The following is a 22749-nucleotide window of genomic DNA, read 5'->3' on the forward strand; positions in this document are numbered from 1 at the left end:
CTGTAGATTAAAACTGAAGGTACTGGAAAAAGGTAGGAAATGAAGGAGATGGGACTTGAATAAATTGAAAAAACCAAAGGTTGCTGAGAGTTTCAGAGGGAGTATTAGGCGACGGATGACTAGATCAGGGGAAAGGAATACAGAAGAAGACGAATGGGTAACTTTAAGAGATGAAATAGCAGCAGAGAATCAAATACGTAAAAAGACAAGCCCTAGTGAAATCCATGGATAACACAAGAGATATTGAATATAATCGCTGAAGAAGAAAATATAAAAATACAGAAAATGCAGAAGGCGAAAGGGAATACAAAATTCTAACATATCAGATTGGCAGGAAGTGCAAAATGGCTAAGCAGGAATGGCTAGAGGACAAATGTAAGTATTTAGAAGCGTATTTCATTACGGGAATAATAGATACCGGCTACAGGAAAGTTAAAGATGCCATTACGGATAAAAAGAAGCAGCTGTTCGAATATCAAGAGCTCAGATGGGAAACCAGTGCTAAGCATAAAAGGGAAAGCTGGAAGATTGGTGGGGTACATAGAAGGTCTGTACAAGGGAGATATACTTGAAGGCAATGTTACAGAAATGGAATTGGACGTAGTTGAAGTTGAGATTGGAGATATGATACTGCGAGAACTTGACACAACTCTGAAAGCCCTAAGTCGAAACAAGACCCTGGGAGTAGACGATATTTCGTCAGAACTTCTGATAGCCTTGGGACAGTCATCCATTAAAAAACTCTTCCATCTAGTGTTAAAGATGCAGGAGACAGATGAAATACCCTCAGACTTCAAGAAGAATGTAATAATTTGAGAGAAAGCAGTTACTAACAGGTGTGAAAATAACCGACCTATCAGTTTCATGTCATGGCTGCAAAATACTAACAAATTCCTTACACAGTAATGGAAAAACTGGTAGAAGCAGACTTCTGGAAAGATCAGTTTGGATCCCGGAGAATGTGGGAACACGCGAGGCAATACTGACCCTATGACGTACAAGAAAGATTAAGGAAAGACAAACCTACGATTATAGTATTTGTAGACTGAGACAAAGCTTTTGACGACATTGACTGGAATACTCTTTGAAATTCTGAAGGTAACAGGGATAAAACACTGGGAGCGAAAGGCTATTTTAAAAAGAAAACAGAAGGCAGTAATAAGAGTAGAGGGGCATGAAAGGTTAGCAGTGGTTGAGGAGGAAGTGAGATTGTCTTTTAGCCTACCCCCGACGGTATTCAGTCTGTATACTGATAAAGCAGTAACGGAAATAAAAGAAAAAATTGGAGTAGGAATTGATATCCAGGCAGATGAAACACAAACCCTGAAGTTTGCCAGCAACATTGTAATTCTATCAGAGACAGCAAATTACTTGACCAGTTGAACGGAGTGGACATTGTCTTGAAAGGAGAATATGAAATGAACATCAAGAAAAGCAAAACAAGGTTAATGAAATGTTGTCGAAGTAAACCACGTGATCCTAAGGAAATTAGACTAGTAGGTGAGTTTTGCTATTTGGGAAGCAAAATAACTGAGGAATGCAGAAGTAGAGAGGATATAAAGTATACACTGGAAATGCCAAGGACAGGATTTCTGAAGAAGAGAAGTTTATTAACATCGAGTGTAGATTTAAACATCAGGAAGCCTTTTCTGAAAGTATTTGCCTTGAGTGTTGCCATGTGTGGAAGTGAATCATGGACGATAAGCAGTTTAGACAAAGAATGAATAGAAGTTTTCGAAATGTGGCGCTACAGAAAATTATTGGATATTGGATGGGTAAATAACGCAACTAATGAGTAGGTACTGAATATAATTGGGGAAACAAGAAATTTTTGACACAACTTGACCGAAAGAAGAGATCGGTTGAGAGGACAGTTTCTGAGACATCAAGGCATCACCAGTTTAGTATAGAAGGGGAGTGTGGAGGATAAATATCGTAGAGGGAGACCAGTGTTGCCACTGAAGATTAAAACAACAATAAGTCACATTTTCTGGAATTTTCTCGAAGCGTTTCGAAATTAAGCATTACATGTCAATTTTGGCTAGTGCCACCTCTACTTCTAGGAGTCAACTGTCACTGGAAGTGTCACCATTCGGAAATCCCGAAAACTATGGACTAGATACTAATATAGATCATTTTCGGGTTTTTTTAATGTCCTTCCGTTAACCACCTAAGGCTCTGCCCTAGGGGTGCCTTACCCCACAGCAAATTCTTCTAAATGATAAATCACATGTAGCAAATCTGGTTCGAACTTTTTGCAGACGATCCAGTGCTAAGCATGTGTCTTCATATTCAGACGGTAGTTGTCCCGTTGTACTAACTCATATGTATTAAGTCTTTATAAAGCATTGCAGGCCTTCCAGAGCTATGCTCGAACAGGACACAAACGCAGTATGTATAATATCTCGTAGGACAAGACTGTCATCCACGAACCTCATAAATGACACCTATATATTCTTAATTGGAACTTGCATTTAGGTTCGTCTTTCCCTTATTCACAAAAAATTTATGCTGCAATGTTAATGAGCTGTAGCACTCTTTTACAAACTATTTAACTTCAGTTAGCTTTATTCGGTTTCGATAGATATTATACTTAAGCGTCTCTCCTGTATTACATTTGGTTATCTACATAATTCTGAATATCTTATTCAAGTTGACACATGACGATTTTTTAAAGATAGATATTCAAATGTAAATTTGGAATAGCTCGTGACTATCACTACCTGACGGATATTCTTTTCTGTTCTTCTCTGGATGCATCCAGTCAGCAACTTATGAAATTGCCATGCCTTGTTGAACATGTGGTAGCTCTTAGCGTTATCTGCTTTTAATTTCTGCCGCAGTATGAGTACATTGCTTTCCTGGAAACCTGACGGCGCGTTTCATATCTCATACGCCACTGATTCTAGTGATCCAGAAGATACTTCCATGAAATGTGTTGCGTTGAGAAGATTACTCAGTTTACATTAAATTTACTCAGATCGTGCAAAATTTGACGTATTGTATGACGAGACAACCTATACAATAAATGCAGACTCACATTTTCAAACGTATTACCGCTAACAACATTCGATACCCTTACACCAACTTTCAGGATGAGACGGAATCAATAAAAAGTAGTCACCACCTACGTAGAACGCGTGTACTTACTGTCGGTATTGAGGCCCCAGCCGCTGACCGTAGCGGTCTGGCCTTCGAAGCTGTTGCCCGCCTGTGAGCGAGATGGCAGGTTCACCAGTCCGATGTAATCTGTAAAAATAGAAACATATTTTTATATTTCTCGTTATATCCCTGGAACAATCAGGACGTAGGACTCTCTCGAAGAATGAAGTCACAGAAGCAATAAAAATACTCTCTGAACTACGATTCTAGTAATCAAGATACATATGGACGCATTTAGTACGTAAATGAACGGACGTCTCTATAACATAGTTGATCGGGATAATTAAGATGACTTCGAAAATATGAGCACTCGACCTACGGTTTCTGAGAAACCAAGTGTACTTGGAGGTAAAATTGAGACAGTTACGTGCGATCCACTCTGTGCGGTCCCTATCCGTTTGTAGAGAACTGCTTTTGCCGAAAATTTACCAAGGCATTTACTCAGATATTGTCAGTGAATCACAGAATATTATCAACAAAGACAAATGATGCCCCCAACGGACATTCGTTTTGGTATTCCTTATGACCGATCTCACTGCTAAAAATCAACATGAATATTCTGTTCTAAAAAGTAGCTTCATGTTTAGAGAAATTTTGTATAAATGACTTTGGTCAGTCAAATAATTCAGAAATCTGCGCATAGAAAAGAATTCCAATAAGCAAGACATTATGCTAAAAATAGCCGTGCGGGAAGTGCTCCAGCAGGGAAGCCGAAACTAATCGTACTGTTCAATTATATTGAAAACGAGCCGTTAAAATCGTCTGAAATATACATTATGCTCTCTGTAACTGTAGTTAATAATTATCAGAACATGATGAATGAGAAATTCACGACATTGGTCCAATATTCCACAAGATTGTAGTGAAATCGATTTTCGGCTGTTACTCTAACGCCAGGTACACGCGTAAATACGTGTGGTTGTGAAATTACTGCGCGGTCAAATATTTGAAGCTTGGTGTATCTAGCGAGTATCTAAGTTTGTTTTCAAAGATGACAGTTGGTAATATGTGCTTTATCACTAAAAACAGAGTTTTTCAGTAAAATGCAATGTAAAACTATTTAGCTTAGGTAAAATATGTGTCAAATGAAATGATAAACTACACGATAAATTACAACAATTGTTCTAAGACAAAAATTAGCTGCACAAAATATATTATCCGTAATTACTTTATACTTCAGAATACTTTTCGTTATATACTGCGATCAGAGAGCAAGCAATGGACCCGCAGCAACGTTCAGTCTCATCCCACTCCATTGGTCGGCGACTGGCAGCAGTCGCACTAGGGAATTCTTGTCCCATGTGTAGGCTGCCATTAACACCACAACACAGACGGCTCGGTTTTTGAGTGGTGACGTGACCGGGTATCATGGACTGCTGATGAATGACGCCTCATTATGTTCAGCGTCGCATTGTGGTCATCCACTACCCAAGACAACCATTGCCGGTGAGTATGATTTTGACCTGGGCAGGGGATCCATTCTTCCAACATACTGGGGAACACAGTGGTTTTATTTCTGGCGTCATGATGCGGGGAGCAATCACGTATGATTCAGGACACAGATGGTAGAGATCGAGGGAACTCTGGCGGCACAACGGTACGTCATGGACATGTGTTACCGCTCATGCGACCTTATCGTGATACCCTTTCTTGCAACAGGACAATGCTCGTTCATGCATAGCCCGTATCTGTATGATCTATCTCCGTGATGTTGAGGTACTCCCGCGACCACCAATATCCCCAGATATTCCCCCGATAGAACAGGTATGGGACGATCTCGGACGTCCACTCCGACCCAGTGGATATCAAGAACGAGTTACACTATGTGATCAAAAGTATCCGATGCATTGTGCTGCCACATACTGCCAGGCACTCCATATCAGCGACCTCAGTAGTTAGTAGACATCGTGAGAAAGCAGAATGGGACGCTCCGCGGAACTCACGGAGTTCGAATGTGAGTGTCACTTGTGTCATACGTCTGTACCGGAGATTTCCACACTCCTAAACATCCCTAGGTTTCCGATGTGATAGTGAAGTGGAAACGTGAAGGCACATGTACAGCACAAGATCGTGCGGGCGAAGAGGATAGTAACGTGTAATAGGCAGACATCTATCCAGAACTTCACACAGGAATTCCAAACTACATCAGGATCCACTGCAAGTACTATGGCAGTTAGGCAGGAAGTGAGAAAACTTGGATTTGATGGTCCAGCGGCTGCTCATAAGCCACACATCACGCCGGTAAATGCCAAACGACGCCTCACTTGGTGTAAGGAGCGTAAACATTGGACGATTGACAAGGGGTAAAAACATAGTGTCGAGTGACGAACTACGGTACACAATGTAGCGATCCTATGGCAGGGTGTGGGTATGGCGAATGCCCGGTGAACGTCATCTGCCACCGTGTGTAGTGCCAATAGTAAAATTTGGAAGCGGTTTTGTCATGACGTGGTCGTGTTTTTCATGGAGGGGGCTTGCACCCCTTCTTGTTTTGCGTGGCACTATCACAGCACAGGCCTACATTGATGTTTTAAGCACCTTCACATTCTTGCTTCCCACTGTTGCAGAGCGATTCGGGGATGGCGATTGCATCTTTCAACACTACCGAGTACCTCTTCATAGTGCACGGCCTGTGGAAGAGTGGTTACACGACAATAACCTTCCTCTAATGGACAGGCCTGCGCAGGATCCTGACCCTTGGGGATGTTTTGGAATGCCGACTTCCTGCCATGCCATACCGACCGACATCGATACCTCTAGTCAGTGCAGCACTCAGTGAGGAATGGGCTGCCATTCCCCAAGAAACCCTCCAGCACCTGACTGAACGTATGCCTACGAGAATGGAAGCTGTCATCAAGGCTAAGAGTGGGCCAACACCATACTGAATTCCAGCATTACCGATGGAGGGCGCCACGAACTTTTAAGTCATTTTCAGCCAGGTGTCCGGATACTTTATATCACATAGTGTACATCAGTTATGGGCCAGCTTACCCCACGGGGGGATACAACGGCTTCCCAAATGAATGAATGTGTGCAACCAGGACAAAGTAGGTGCAGCGTCATACTGTTGCGTAGCCTCGCACTTCTAAGTTTCTTGAAGACATGACTATTTTGTAATCACCGAAATAACGTCACACACTCTCTCGACCCGTGATGATTCATTTCGTTTGATGCTCCCCTTCTGGATGCATCACTTTTTTTGTCAGACATTGTAATAAATGCTATAGAACATCACATCACTGTAGTGCGTTATTCCATTTATAATGTGTAAAATTGTCGTGTCCTGATACAGGATAGTGGGAAGGCGGGGGTTTAAGGTCGGTCTGCAATTTCCGAGCTAATGCAGTAAGACAAATTACCTGTGAAGGCAGGTTGATGCCTTGGATCAGCGCCAAACACTATCGCAGGGTATCTACGAGAGACGCTTGTGTTGTAGCTCGACAGGATACTTACAGCGGGAGACTCATGGAATTCAGGGGTCTTATTAGCACTATTTATTTGCTATCGTACTAACTACTACTCCGAAGACTAATTCCAAAGATTAGAAAAAGCGAAGAAGGAAATTTGTTGCACAGCACAGTCAGTGTCTGAAGCTCACGGGGGTGAAACGTGGGATGGGGGTGTGGGGGAGGGGAGAGTACTAACACAGCTATGGAACAATAGCAGCACGGCAAGTACAAACTCGAGAGCAGCACTACAAGTGAGAGAAAGACATGTCAGAGCTTACCGAGGCTGGCCTCGAGTGGCACGGAGTCGGCGCTCCAGCGATTTGACTGAGAACTCCCTCTAAATACAAAAACGAAGCTTTTAAAAGAATCGTGGAGGTGCGCCATTTCTTCCTTCCTGTAGTCGACCTACCAGTTCACCAGCACTTAACAAGCTTTGGTCAGTCTGGTGAGTCGTTCGGCACCTCCAGGATGCCTCTGGCCAACCACTTTTAGATTCCTCCCTTTCTCCTACTCGGTAGGTAGGGATGCTTCTGGATTTTGCATTAACATACTCCTAGTTTGGTGTCAACAGCGTTCAGCTGACAGCTAAACGTCATTGCCACCCTATTAAATCCAGCAACTACGCTGTTTTACGTTACTTGGCCCCGTCCCCCGCCATTCTTTGGGTGGTAACTGCTGTAGTAGCTATCTAACCTGTGTAAACCCTCTGACGTTGCAGTTCTCAGGAGAAAATATCAAGCTTGCTGCCTCTGGTAAGATGTGCCAGAAATGCCCTGCTTAACCCGCAGGAAAGGATATATACAATAAATTGTGGAAAGGGGCCAAACTAAGGAGCTGTCAGTTACACTCGAACATACAACTATATTATTTGATCAAACATTACAAGAGCACAAAAACTTTTTTATACACACAGCTTTAATATTTGGGACTTAATTACCGGCTGAAAGCCACTTCAATTTAAAAACGGCTGAGGCCAATAACTTAAAACGCAAGCATAACCAGAAATTTTAAAAGGCAAGCCATATCTTAAAACAATTTTTTAGTTAGGCTGAAGTAAACAAGTTAAATTCAAATCTGCTGAATGCCAAAGACTTAAAAATTTAAAAATATTTTAAAATGCCAAAGGGCTTACTTGAAACAGTACTGTAAACTAGGCTGAAGGCCTTAAGAGTAAAACAACTCTAATTTAAAACACAAAACCGGGTACAAGCCATACAAGTATCAACAACAAGAACAATTAAAAAAAATAGGGCAGCACACACAAGGGCACCCAGATGTTCGAGGGTCGGACTATAATTCAAACACTAACGCTCGCTTGGATAAGACAGGCAGTCGGGCCAACCATTCACGATCCGACGACAAACCAACCGACTGAAAGTCAGCGGGCCCAACGACAAGATAACTTCCACTTCACCCGACCAGGGCACAACAGGGAGTTGAACGGAACAACGTGGAAGATATTGAAGCCCACAACCTATCATCCACAGAGCTGACAAACTACTCACGTGCTGGACAGCAATAACACGATGAGGAAACTAAACTGCTTGAAATTTATGTCAACGGCAAGGGCAGGTAACCGCAGGTGCACTTCATTTCAAATAACCGAATATAGTGAAACTCCACAGGAAGGTGGCTAGAATTCTCCAAATTGAAAACCACGTTGTTGCTCGCGGGAATATCCCAACAGCCGACAACGAACTCCAAACGACACAATGTGGACAATCTTGACTTGCTAGTACGTTAAATCAAAACTCAACTTCCGTGTTTAGGTTCGATGAGCCACGGACCTCGTAGCAATGGGAACCGCGCCACACTCTCCGACACCGCGTAGAGACCGCCAGCGGGCCCCGGCCAAACTACGCCCCGCCGAGAATTCCTCACATGGTCCGCGCAAAGCGACCGACTCCTCAGAGCCAGTACGTTGAAAGCATTTAAAGTAACTTGTCAGTCAAAATCACACCAACTACACACGGTTTCACGAACACTTGCACGATGAACTAGACAATGCTAACGGCAGTGACTGTACAATAACATGGACGAAACACGAGTCGGCACACACAGCCAACCAATAAGCTATCGCCGGCCAAATACACGTCGACCGGCAAGACGACCCACCGTCGGCCCACCAAAGTCGTCCCCACTCCAATCATGTGTGTTGGCAAATGTCGGTCGAGTCCTGGCGGTCCGGACCTCACTGCTGCCGCACCCCGACTGAACTTGTGCCGCGTGCCAACTCAAACACTGCCATGTCCGAACTAACTCCAAACACACGACGACCGGGAAGTAATAGCAGTCCAGCAAAGATAATACGGCAGGGCCTATATTGATAAGCGCTGCTGCTGCCGCTCACGGGCAAGCAAGACAGCACCTCGGTGACACCAGTAATTGAAAAGTAACATAACGAGGTGGCAGTACGGAAAAAACAAGATGTAAAATAAGAAACGGCACGAACACCAGCCACGCACGGCTCAGTGTCTTTTCGTGGCGATCTGCTACAGTGGCGCCTTACGACAGCGACCTTGAGGTCGTGGATGAAGTTACCTCTTAATTCTCTGAAGTGAAACTTCTCCCCTGAAACAGTTGCAATTTGCCATAGTGTTACTATTTATCTCCGGAAACCTAAATGCTAGCACTTTTGATTGTTCTCCACTTTGTAATTTTGATTTCCTATCTTAGAATGCCCTTGATGTCTCCATACAGCCTTAAGCGTAACAGTGTACAAGTCATTATGTCGTCAATATATGGCAAAATAGTCTACCGAGAACAAAGAACGGTCAGTTAATGCAATTTCTCAGAAACTATAAATGTTGTCCAAGCCAATGCATTACCAGACCATCAAAAATAAAAGGATTATACCTCAAACGTTGCATTTCACTGGTTATACAGAACGACGGGAACAAAAATGCCAGAATTTTTCTTCAAAGAGTGCTTTTGGAATTTTTACACAGTAAAAACACAATAACCTCTGTCTTTAACAATCTTCACGTTTTAAACACTGGGAAATTATACACGAAAGCTACATGTCCTGCTGATACTTACAAAACGGAAATGGGAGTACGCTTAAGTTTCATCCAACTGTGGACGCTGCCAGAGTGGCAGAACTGTTGTGTTAACGTTCGAGAAAGGGAGACGTGGATGTGTAAATCATATGTGCTCCGGTACAGGCAAACGATGAGCGCCGAAAAGCGCGAATCGAGAACTGAGCGCCGATGTAACTGCCTGACATCTGTAAAAATTCAAAATAGCCTTTTCTTCTCTTTGCTGCTTAGTAGCCATTTTCTGTAAAATGTCACGCTTTTAGTCATCTGGAAATATGTATCTGTTTGCAGTCATCCGAGCACCTATTACTTCTGTGATTATCTTTCAGATATGAACCACTTGTTGTTTATGAAATCCTTGTTTTGTCATCAGTCAGAGTTTGCATAATCCATCAACAGTCTCACAATAATAAAATTTACCGCTATAGACTTGATACAGCGCCATTAAAAGCACACGGCGTCGCTGGTAGTGTTGTGACTATGAAAAATTATTTGGAAGACTGCAAATACGATCAGCTGCATTTCACAGTAGTGTGAATGTATTTGAAAAGTTCAGATACAATGATGCGAAAATGCTTAAACCGGAAAATCAGCTTAGGTAGCATAAACTGACACTGAGTTGGCGACAAAGTACGAAATAATTTCATACACTTTCTTAACTCTAAAAGTTAAATTTTTATGATATGCTGACAGACTGTCTTCCTGCAATCATGAGACCCAAATTAATTGACTCTTAAAATAAAGATGGAGCTGCTTAAGGCAGTTGATGAAGAACGGAATTCGAAAACGTCTTGTTAAGGTAGTTATCAGCTTGTAAAACCTTAATAAAATGCATGACACACAAATGTTGGCTTATTTATATTTTACTCCAACGGTTTCGAACATAAACTACGTTCACAGTCGTCGAAAAATTAATCTGCAGTTTTTATATGTAATATTGAGTACAGATTAATTTTTCGACGACCATGAACTTGGTTTTTTTCCGGTTGAGCGCACAATTTCGAGTCAGAGACATGTATGAAGTGTAGACTGCGTTGCTTGTTGGTTCAAATAAGCTAGGTCGCAGAATGCTCCTGTACCAGGAGCGTTTTGAGTGGAAAAACTGTTGAACTGGAGAAAAACAAATGGATATCGAATTTTCCGCAAATAAAGTCTGATTATAACGTTCATGAAAACGAACAGCATAGAGTTTACAATGTCTGGAGTGAAGCTAACCAAGGTTTATCGACTACGACTACAGATATGACGCGGCAGATGTTTTCAACACCAACGAAACTACGTCAATTTGCTACTGCATACCCAATAAAACTGTATCGCTTAGGGGTCAATCATTTTCAGGTAGGCTAACCTGTTAGGAGAGATTTACGTCAATGGCAACGTACATGTCAGATGGATCTCATTAACGATCCTTATTTGTCATCGGGACAAGTTTAAAGCCATTATGTTTTAAAAATATACGGCCACGAAATAAACGTGGTTGATGACTGATATGTTTACCGACTGGATTCTCAAATTCAGATTACGAGAAAAGCATTAAGCGTTGTTATTCTTGATAGTTTTCCGCTACCCCGCAATAATAAATTAAAATCTATAAAGCATACAAATTTCCATACGAACACCACAAATGTATTGCAACCGTGAGATTGAAGTATCACACAAAGCTTGAAATTTCACTATCAAAAGAACTTACTTGCAATCGTAGCAAATAGAAGCACGCGGGGATTTCTCCCCAGTCTTTTGGATGCATTACATATGTTGAGATTACGGACGTTGCGATCTCCATGGAAGTTAGTGACGCCAGTGACATTTAATGAAATGTTTGGAAAGTTTTTACATTATTGGGTGGTTTTACACCGTCATTATTACACTCACCTACACTCTATAAATACACGACACACCTCCCACATTTAGTATTCTTTAAGAATTTTATAATACAACGCGGCAGTGCAAACAAAATGGATTTTAAATGGGCGACGACGAATATGGCGATTGAATAGACACTGCAGTTTCTGTCCCTAGATGCGAAACACCATTCAAAACACTCGCAGCTATTGAAATGCTCATTCGAGTGGTGACGTGAATAAAATGGTGGACGATATCGAGCAGTTGGTCGAAAATTATTTGTTTAGAAAGACTTTGCAAAATACAACAACAGATTTTTTCCGAAAAAGAACGAAAACATATTGCTTACGGACTTCCGGTCTTCAGTTTTTATGTACAAGGATAAATGTCAGCAGGAGATCGAATTCTCTAACAAAATTTGACGAGATCGAAACTACAGCATTATTGGACTTTTCTGCGTGCACCATTGACACGGAATTCTATTAACACTAAAAACAATTTCGGTCCTCTCAGTTTCGTGGTATGAATTTATCATCATACTCTTCTTAGAAAGTGTCCTTGTGCTTTCTAAAATCCACAGAACTAGTTACATTTATCATACGTTGCCTGGCACAAGTAAATAATTTTCGTTTACCGACACTCATTCAGCGCATAATGTGTATTGTGTGAATGCGCATTTCAACCGAGAAATCAATTTTTGGTTTGAAGTTTAATTTTTTGTTTTATTCGTAAAAGTTCAGTTTAGCAGTTACTTTCTGATTTCAGCACTTGGTCACAGCTCTATTTTCGCACCATTTAAAATATTAGCTCACTGGGAAAATAATTTTTGTATGTGCTGTTGAGGGTGCAAGCTTACATTGTGATGGCAAGTGCGAAAATGAAACTTTTCTTCTTTTTTCTTAGTCATCAGTCTTTTAACTGGTTTGATGCTGCCCGCAACGAAATCCTCTCCTGTCCCAAACTCTTCATCTTAGCGTAGCACATGCAACCTACGTTCTTAATTATTTGCTGGATGTTTCCAATCTCTGTCTTCCTCTACAGTTTTTACCCTCTACAGCTTCCTCTAGTACCATGGAAGTCATTCCCAGATGTCTTAACAGATGTTCTATCATCCTACCCCTTCTCCTTGCCAGTGTTTTCCACATATTCCTTTCCTCTCCGATTCTGCGCAGAATCTCTTCATCCCTCATTTCATCGGTGCACCTAATTACCAACATTCGTCTGTAGCACCACATGTCTAATGCTTCGATTTTCTTCTGTTCCAGTTTTCCTACAGCCCATGTTTCACTACCACACTATGCTGTGCTCCAAACGTACATTCTCACAAATTTCTTCCTAAAAGTAAGGCTAATGGTAGATACTAGCAAACTTCTGTTGGCCTGGAATGCTATTTTCGCCATTGTAAATCTGTTTTGATATTCTCCTTGCTCCGTCCGTCATGGGCTGTTTTGCTGCCTAGATAGCAGAATTCCTTTACCTCATCTACTTCGTGACCATCAATTCTCATGCTTAGTTTCTTGCAGTTCTTATTTTTGCTACTTTCTTCGATTTACTCGCAATCCATATTCTGTACTCGTTAGACTGTGATTCCATTCAACAGATCATGTAATTCTTCTTCACTTTCACACAGGATTACAATGTCATCAGCAAATCGTATCATCATATCCTTTCACCTTGAATTTCAGTTCCACTCTTGAAACTTTCTTTTCTTTCCATCACTGCTTCTTCGATGTATAGATTGAACAGTAGGGCGAAAGACTAGATCCCTAGGATACACCCTTTTTAATCCGAGCACCTCGTTCTTGGTCCTCGATTCTTATTATTCTCTCTTGGCTGTTGTACAAGTTGTACATTACTCGTTTTTCTCTATAGCTTATCACTATTTTTTTCTTAATTTCGAACATCTTGCACCATTTCATATTGTTGAAAGCTTTTTACAGGTTGAAAAATCCTATGTAGGTTTCTTGATTTTTCTTTAGTCTTGCTTCCATGATCAACTGCAACGTCAGAACTGCTTCTCTCATGCCTTTATCTTTCCTAAAGCCAAACTGGTCGTCATCTAACACATCCTCACGTTTTATCACCGACACGTATGTCGTCCCATATGATAATATACAGAATGATGGAAAAGGAAATTAAAGGTAAAACTGCAATGTAATAAAAGTATTTGACAGTCTAATCACAACACAGCCTGGTTCCAGCAGAACTAATCTATGCTCTGCATTTACCCAGAACCCTGAATACTGTTTACAGTAACAACACTAACAAATGTTTACTGCACACTGTATCCAGGACAGTAACATAGGAGTGTCTTCTCATTTGTTCACTGCGTTCTATACATTATTCGTAGTAACAAAGAGCTTGCAATACAAGAGATGTGTTTCGCACTAGCGAAGAAAAGCAAATGGTCATAGCTCTTAAGGTACGCATTTTGGAGCCTGTATTTGGTGGACTTTTTGTCTTGTTTTCGTTCATATACCACCTCTCAAAATATTTTTAACACCCCATGTATCCTCTTTTCCAATGACATACAATTAGCGCATAAGGCGTTATTTTGGCAATGTCATACAGTCCAGGTTGTGAAGTTACGTCCTGATGTGTTAATTTGCAAAGGCTCACTATTCACCCTCACCCCCCCCCCCCCCCTCCACACACCGCAACCACCCAACCCCCCCCCTCAATCTCTCCTCGTATGATGGCGTTAGTCGGAACACAAGCTCCGATATCTCAGAAAACCTGCAATGGCATTGTCAATGATTCATAACATTCCCAAGTTAGCGTTTAATGATTTGATTAAAGGATTGAGGTTAGATCCTCGATCCTCCCGAATCCCAGGCCATTGCCTCCATAGGAGGAACTTGCCCGTCCATTGCCTCCATATGAGAATCTTCCTCGCTGAAAGATGTGTGCACTAATCAACATTCCTTGATTCCATGAGTGAACTAAAACAACCGCCAATAGCTTCTTCAGATCAGTAACCGGAGATTTTTTGACTGGAATGCGTTAATGTTTTTCGGACGTTGTATTTATTGTTGCTTTTGTGGTCCTCAGTCCAAAGATTATAATCAAGAACAGCTGCCAAGATGAGAAACATAGAAGTAGATATCGTCAGTGTAGAAAAACTGCTTAAATCACTTAATAAAGGCAAGGCCTCCGTTCCAAATTGTATGCCAGTCAGGTTCCTTTCAGAGTATGCTGATGCAATATCTCCATATTTAGAAATTATATACAACCGCTGGCTCACAGAAAAATCCGTATCTAAAGACTAGAAAATTCTCAAGTCACACCAACAAGAAAAAAGGAAGAAGGAATAATCCACTGAATTACAGGACCATATCACTAACGTCGATTCGCAGTAGGGTTTTAGAACATATACTGTGTTCGAACATTATGAAGTATCTCGAAGAAAACGATTTATTGACACAAAGCACGGATTCAGAAAACATTATTCTTGTGAAACACAACTAGCTCTTCATACTCATGAAGTAATGAGTACTATCGACAGGAGATGTCAAACTGATTCTATATTTTTAGATTTCCATAAGGCTTCGGACACCGTTCCTCACAAGCGTCTTCTAACCAAATTGCGTGCCTATGGAATAATGCCTCTTGTGCGGCTGGATCCGTTGTTTCCTGTCAGAAAGGTCACAGTTCGTAGTAATAGACGGAAAGTCATCAAGTAAAAGAGAAGTAATATCCGGCTTTCATCAAGGAAGTGTTATAGGCCCTCTGTTGTTTAGATATTTTTATGGTGCGAAGAGTGCTAAAAGAAATCAGCTAAATTTCGATTACGCGATAAGCCACACAAATCTGAAGGCTGTAAATTCAGTTAAATTCTTAGGGATTACAATTACAAGTAAACTAAATTGGAACGATCACATAGATAATGTTGTGGGTAGAGCAAACCAAAGACTGCGATTCCATGGCAGAACACTTAGAAGGTGCAACAGGTCTACTAAAGAGACTGTTTACACCATGCTCGTCCACCTTATTTTGGAGTATGCTGTACGGTGTGGGATCCGCATCAGGTGGCACTGACGGATGACATCGAAAAACCTCAAAGAAGGGCAGCTCGTTTTGTATTAACGCGAAATAGGGGAGGTAGTGGCTCAGACATGATTCGTGAATTTGAGTCGCAGTCACTATTTTTATCGTCCATCTTTCACTTCCATACGTGGATGCACTCGATACAAATACTAGCACAAAAAACCTCCCCACACTTAAATCTGTACTCGATGTTTACAAATTTCTCTTCTTCAGAAACGCTTTACTTGCCATCGCCAGTCTACGTTTTGTATCCTCTCTACTTCGACCATCATCAATTATTTTTCTGTCCAAATAGCAAAACTCATCTACTATTTTAAAAGTGTCTCATTTCTTAATCTAATTCCCCCAGCATCACCTGATTTAATTCGACTACATTCCATTATCCTCATCTTGCTTTCGTTGATCTTCATCTAGTATCCTACCTTCAAGACACTGTCCATTCCGTTCAACTGCTCTTCCATGTCCTTTGCTGTCTCTGACAGAATTACAGTGTCGTCAGCAAATCTCAAAGATTTTATTTCTTCTGCCTGGATTTTAATTCCCACTTTGTTTCCTTTACTGCTTGCTCAGTATGTAATGCCGGGAATGCATATCCTCCTATTTCCATCTATTGTACTGTAAATTTTTTCCTTATTTTGTTATCTGAGGATAAGACATTTCTGTGTTTTTACATATTGTAACTGTTTTAAAATTTGTATATATATACTTATGCATTGATGTCGATGTATAATTGGTTTGGTTTGTAAATATTATTTGTATTTTTACGCTGGATCTTGCCTAGGGAAAACTATGCTATCGAATGATTACATCGATAGGTCGGGTGGAGAACCAAAGTGTTTAGGATTTTGGAGAGTGTTATCTCTGGCGCGTGGAGCGCGGGCAGAGCAGAGTCTGGTTGGAGTAGGGCGGTTGGAGCAGGTGTGTTGAGTGACGCTCGCGCGATTTCCTGCGCTTTCGGGGTTTGGCAGCACGTAATTGCGCTCGACTTGCTATGATAGTTTCTGGTACGGTGTCGCGGACGGAACACATTAGCTGGCACACATCAAGAGCCCGTTTCGCCTGGTTACCGTGTCGATAAGAAGGCGCGCCAACATCCAGCTTCTGCAACAGCGACGGACGACAATAAGTGATCGTCGCCACCTCCTCGATTGACGACTTCAAACATTCAATCAACCAACAAAGAAGACTGAAAGCACGTAAAGTTTTAGAACTGTATGGCAGACCTCAGCTTTTGAAACTGTTCCATTGCATCACTAAAATACAGCAACTTAGCGTGAACCTTTGTTGCTCACTGTCCCAACTGCATTACCAAGCAGGGTCCCTTTCTTTTCCGAAATGAACCCGAGTGTCGTTGAAATTCAAACGCCAGCATTAAAGTAATATCATTCCATTTCACTGTTTTAATTTCAAAGATCAGTTAAGGTACTCATAGCTGGCTACAATAACCAAACAGAACTATATTTAGATTACACAAGCACAAATTAAGAGTGCGGATTTTGTTACCATGTTTTAGCTTACCTGTGACTGCAGCTCAGCTTGGTGCATACTAAATTTTATTATTGTTAATTGTTCAAAATCATTTAATTCAAGCTCAAAGTTAAATCTCTTATTTCTAAATTGTGTAGATTCAAGTTGCTTTTGAGATGATTGTTGAGGTAGCCCAAGACTAACCTTTATTTTATTTAATTTCGTAGTGCTTGAGAAAGAAAGTTATCTATTAATTTCAGACACTAAATGAACTTTCAATTTTCCGGTTTTATTAATTCTTTTGCTAAATTAAGTGAGAGTGTAGCGAAATTTATTACTTCTGACAAACATCAAGTTTTCACACGACACGTGTCAACCTTTACTTGCCACGCTTTTAGTGCTAATTATGTGTGGCTTAACCCTTCTTTTTCAGTTATTATAGTAGTTGTCCATAGGACTGGCGACCGCAATTTTCCCCAAATCTCAAATATCTCATTAACGCCAGTTAATTGTTAACGTAACGACCGCACATTTACTTTCTTTATTAACTTTACCCTTTTTCAAAATTAATTTCCACCAATTTCATTCGCATTTTTCCTTTCATTTAGATGTAACCCTTCCTCCCTCTTTATCGACAGATTAACATTGGTGACGATTGCTTTTCCCAAATTTCCATTAGGTACACATGGTTTAATTTTTCACTGTCATTAAGGTCGATAAGTGACGGGGGAGGTTACAAGTATACAGATTGAGTAACATTGGGGATAAACTACAACCCTGCCTCACTCCCTTCTCAGCCACTGCTTCCCTTTCATGCCCCTCGACTCTTATAACTGGCATATGGTTCCTGAACAAATAGAAAATAGCCTTTCGCTGCCTGTATTTTACCCCAGCCACCTTCAGAATTTGAAAGAGAGTATTCCAGGCAACATTGTTAAAAACCTTCCATAAGTCTACAAATGCTAGAAACATAGGTTGGCCTTTCCTTAATCTATCTTCTAAGATAAGTCGTAGGGTCAGTATTGCCTCAGGTGTTCAAGCATTTCTACGGAATCCAAACTGATTTTCCCTTCTACCAATTTTACCATTGTTCTCTAAAGAATTCGTGTTAGTATTTTGCAACTGTGACTTATTAAACTAATAGTTCGGTGATTTCACACCCGTCAGATCCTCCTTCCTTTGGAATTGGAATTATCATATTTTACTTGATGTATGATGGTATTTTGCCTGTCTCATACATCATGCTCGCCATATGGAAGAGTTTTGCTATGGCTTGCTCTCCCGAGGCTATCAGTAGTTCTAACAGGATGTTGTCTGCTCCCATGGCTTTGTTTCGACTCAGGCCTTTCAGTGCTCTATCAAATTCTTCACGCGGTATCATATCTCCCATCTCATCGTTATCTGCGTCCTCTTCTATTTCTGTAATATTGCCATCACTTACAGGGAGCCGGAACGATGCATCTCCTCCATGTTAATTTTAGCAAATAGAAGGAACATTTTTTCTAAAACCATTAAACATATTGCTCTGAAATTTGGACTACATGTTCAGTGACTATTTCTCTACAAACTTGTAATGCCGTGTTAAGAAATATTTATTGGTTTTTGTTTTACAATTTTTTAAGCAGATGCTTATTTTTTCTCTAAAATGTTGCACTTTTTCTTCTATAACTCTTGAATTATACAATATTTTTTTACAATTTGATATAAAAATGAAGTAAAGGAAGCAAACATTATTGTTATATATTTTATTGATATAGTGTTTGCAGTTTTTGAGAAAATGTTCCTCAAAGATGAAAATTTTAAAGTTACAGGAAATGGCTTCCAAAGTTTTTTAATACATTCCTGCCCCATATGATGGATTATCAGTATCCTCGTCTTTTTCCAGTGTTAATTTCCTTTCATTGGGCCTTTCTTCCCTTTTGCTTCATGTTGTGGGGTTTTGTCTCTTCTTCCTCCACCTCTTAGTCTTTCTTCATCAATTAGGCGCGTTGTGTAAATGATGTTGTGTCATGGTTGTAAATCTAAATGTTTCAACACATCACAGTTGACAATGTTTCATTCATTGTATGTTGTCACTGCATCATACACTCCAAAGGGCAATGTTTTTATCTGTAGAAACACTTTTTGGGAGTCCAAATAGAAATTAAATTACTTACACTTTCATTTGGATTTTGTGTTTTCCCTTGCAAACACTTTTCCAATAAACTCGGCTGTGATGAATCTCTGAATATGGGCTTAATTACATCAATTACAGCATTTGTGAAACTGTTTTTATGGGCATATTCCTTTCCTGATTGGTACTTACACCATGAGTCATCACCTGTGGGGCACAGTGCATGTTATGGGTGCTCATTTGTTGATGCAGTACGAAAAAATAATGCCCATACTGCTCTCCTCATATGCTCAATGCTTCTTGTATTTTCCTAATAGGACACTCATAATACCTCTGCAATCTATCAATTGCTTCATCTGTCAATCTTCCTCTTCCTCCAAGGGTCTTACCATCACTAAGCTTCTGGGATCCTAATGTCTGCTTTAGTTTGAACAAGTGAACCCCCATGCACTTCTGCACATGTCGAGTGCACTCCTGTTTTTTAACGTGAATTTCATTGCCATAAGGTTTGAGTTCCTCTACAGCTTTATATTCCTTAGAATCACCATCTCCTAGATAGTTAGTGTATCATACATTGAACCTCTCCTGTGATCTGGAAAAAATTGCTTTCACTCCCTCCACTTCCATTGCACCACTTGTGCCATGAAAATTTGCTTCACGACATTCACTCTCTTCGGCCTTGGTATTGCCCTTACATCTACAATGTTTTGAGAGAACAGCAACATCAATTACTTTGCAGCTGTCTCCACTGGTAGCTGTCACAACTCTATTTAGAAATTTATGACATCTACATTGCCATGATCCAGCTAAAGCAACAGTTAAATCTCTGCAATTCCCATTGTCTGTCACAACTTCTTCAACTGCTTTCTTTATTGTTGCCTGAGCAATATCTTCAGCAGAAGATTCTATCAATTCATTAGAAAATCGACACTTGGTTGGGGATTTTGGCAAGTTCATAATTCCACATAACATTGTACCTGCAGCACTGCCCTTACCAATGCAACGCAAGCCATGCACTAGCTTAACATTTATATCATACACCTTCTTTCCACTATTACCACTCCGAGGAATACTGTTAGAATTAGAAAACGAAACTTCTGCAGCACATTCGTTACACTTCAATAACATTTTACATGCAAAACCAATGTGTGAAGTTATTTTCAATTCCAGTCCTCTTTCTTTGCAAACTTGGCATAATAAGTTATGTTTCAAAAATTAGAGAGCAAGAAATTGTAAATTATTTCATTCACATCATTACTGTCACTTTCATAGTTCTCAAATTTTTCTTTACTGTCACAAAGTTCTTTCTGGAAGAAGTTATATCACATTCATTTGGAGTAGTCGGTGAAGCAGTCTGAGCAGCATCTCCCTTCGAAACAACAACACTCGATTGCTGAAACGTGGCATATTGATATCCACAATCCAAATACGTAAAACAAGTACGAGCAAAATTCATCAAATACGCAAAATTGAACAGCTAAACAACAAGAAGCAAACTCCACAAGTCAATGCACACAGTATAGCGTTTATGTTTGGTGATATGAACAGTCACTTGTCACAGAGACAAATCCATACAACGTTGGAAAACAAAACACTGTCTAATTCCGCAAAGTTACCCTGCTTGCAGCCAGCGAGCGGCGCCGTCAGAGGTGGCACACCAAGTCGCTACAACCGTTTACGCGGCGCGTCAACTTTGCAGCTATAAAAAACACACTTAGAATTCACTTGTAAGGGTGAAACTTGATTTGTTTTATTCAGAAAACTCCAAATCATTTTATAATGAAAAAACCAAAAAACGTCAGTTTTGTCATTTTCAACGTTCCGGCTCCCCTTACGTCTCCCTCGTGTAGATCTTCTACATACGCCTTCCAGCTTTCTGCTTTCCCTTCTTTACTTATGACTTGTTTTCCATCTGATCTCTAGATATTCATGTAGGTGGTTCTCTTTTCTCCAAAGGTCTCTTTAGTTTTCTTGTATGCGGTATCTACTTTATCCCTATGATACATGCTCCTACATTCTTAAATATATCCTCTAAGCATTGCTGCATATCCATTTTGCACTTTATGTCGATCTCATTTTTTAGGGTTTTGTGTTTCTTTTCGCCTGTTCATTCACTGAATTTTTATATTTTCTCCTTTCGTCAATTAAATTTAATATCTCTTCTGTTACCGAAGGTTCTCTACTAGCTCTCGTCTTTTTACCTACCTGATCCTCTGCTGCCATCACTATTTAATCTCTCAGAGCTCCCCATTCTTCTTTTACTGAATTCCTTTCCCCTGTTCTTGTCGATCATTCCCTCATGCTTCCTCTGAACCTCCTTACAACCTCTGCTTCTTTCAGTTTATCTAGGTCCGATCTCCTTGAATTACTATCTTTTTGCAGTTCCTTCATTTTTAATCAACAGTTGATGACCAATAAATTGTGGTCAGAATGTCCATCTGTCCCTCGGAATGTCTTACAATTTAAAACCTGGTTCCTAAATCTCTGTCTTACCATTATATACTCTGTCTGAAGCCTTCTGTTGTTTACAGGTCTCTTCCACGTATACAGCCTTCTTGCATGATTATTAAACCAATTGTTAGCTATGATTCAGTTATGCTCTGCGCAAAATTCTACCAGGTGGCTTCCTATTTCATTCCTTACCTCCAGTCCATATACACCTACTATTTTGCCTTGTCTTCCTATTCCTAATGTCGAATTCAAGTCCGCCACGACTATTCTATTCATGCAGTGTATACAGTGGTAAATTTTTAGGTAGTGTTGGAAACTATTTGTCTATATGATAATGTATCCACATATGTGTTGGACTTACTGTTTAGCGGGACGTTGGTACCCAGGAAGAGGACGGCGACGTCGTATTCAGGGTGCACCGTCGCAGACGTGGTGTAGATGGTCACGCGGCTAGGCTCAATAATGCTGAGACTGGTGAGTCCAAGCCTCACCTCCCACGTGCTGAACCTGTCGCAGCAAAAGAAGGTTACAGCACAGGTTAGCGTGACGAAGTAAGAATATGCTGACTTAATAGCATTCAGGAGAATTTTCTTCCTTCTTCTTCTTTTAGACAGCGTTAATCTATACTATTATAGGCTCTGCTGTACCCAAACTTTGGCAACTTTATGTCTGTTTTACTTTTGTGGCCAGATACTCTTCCTGTCGCCGAAGTTGTTTGTTACCTCAGGGAGGGAAGACGTGTGCCCAACTTGTCTATGGATCATGTATTTTGTATCTGCACAGGGCGTAAAAACGCAGCGAACCGTCACTGTCGGCACAAATGTAAACTGTGCTAGCTGGCGGTGGCTCGACTACATATCCGGGGAGCTGAACCTCGGAAGAGGGAAAGGAAACTCGATATTCGTGTGGATCTACTGGGGATGCAAAGAGTCTGAACAATGCGTAGAGATAAGCATAGGAAAAAACACAAAACGTGACCAGCACGAGGTACTGAACAACCAAGCACCAGAAACAAAGCACATTGCGAGGTGAACGCCCCAGTCAAGGAAGAGTAAATCAGCTTAAAAACGCAGCGCCGGTCTATCGCTGCCGACAGGTAAAAGGAAGGCGCTGGTTCCAATTCCATGTAGTCCGAAGTGGGAGTCACGGGAGCAACACCACACTACCCTATTCTGTGGGT

At 40.7% G+C, this 22749-nt stretch overlaps 1 protein-coding gene across 1 annotated transcript in view; it reads right to left on the reverse strand.

Annotated features, from left to right (window-relative positions):
- LOC124595832 (brachyurin-like) overlaps positions 1–22749 on the reverse strand; it is a 56930-nt gene that overhangs the window by 12792 nt on the left and 21389 nt on the right. The window contains exons 4-5 of the mRNA XM_047134729.1: positions 21931–22076; positions 3151–3249 (exon numbers count right to left, since the gene is read on the reverse strand). Of these exons, the coding sequence (XP_046990685.1) occupies positions 3151–3249; positions 21931–22076 (245 nt within the window). The remainder of the gene's footprint in view (positions 1–3150; positions 3250–21930; positions 22077–22749) is intronic.

Source organism: Schistocerca americana, chromosome 2 (genome assembly GCF_021461395.2).
Source record: "Schistocerca americana isolate TAMUIC-IGC-003095 chromosome 2, iqSchAmer2.1, whole genome shotgun sequence".
In the NCBI taxonomy this organism is placed as follows: domain Eukaryota; kingdom Metazoa; phylum Arthropoda; class Insecta; order Orthoptera; family Acrididae; genus Schistocerca; species Schistocerca americana.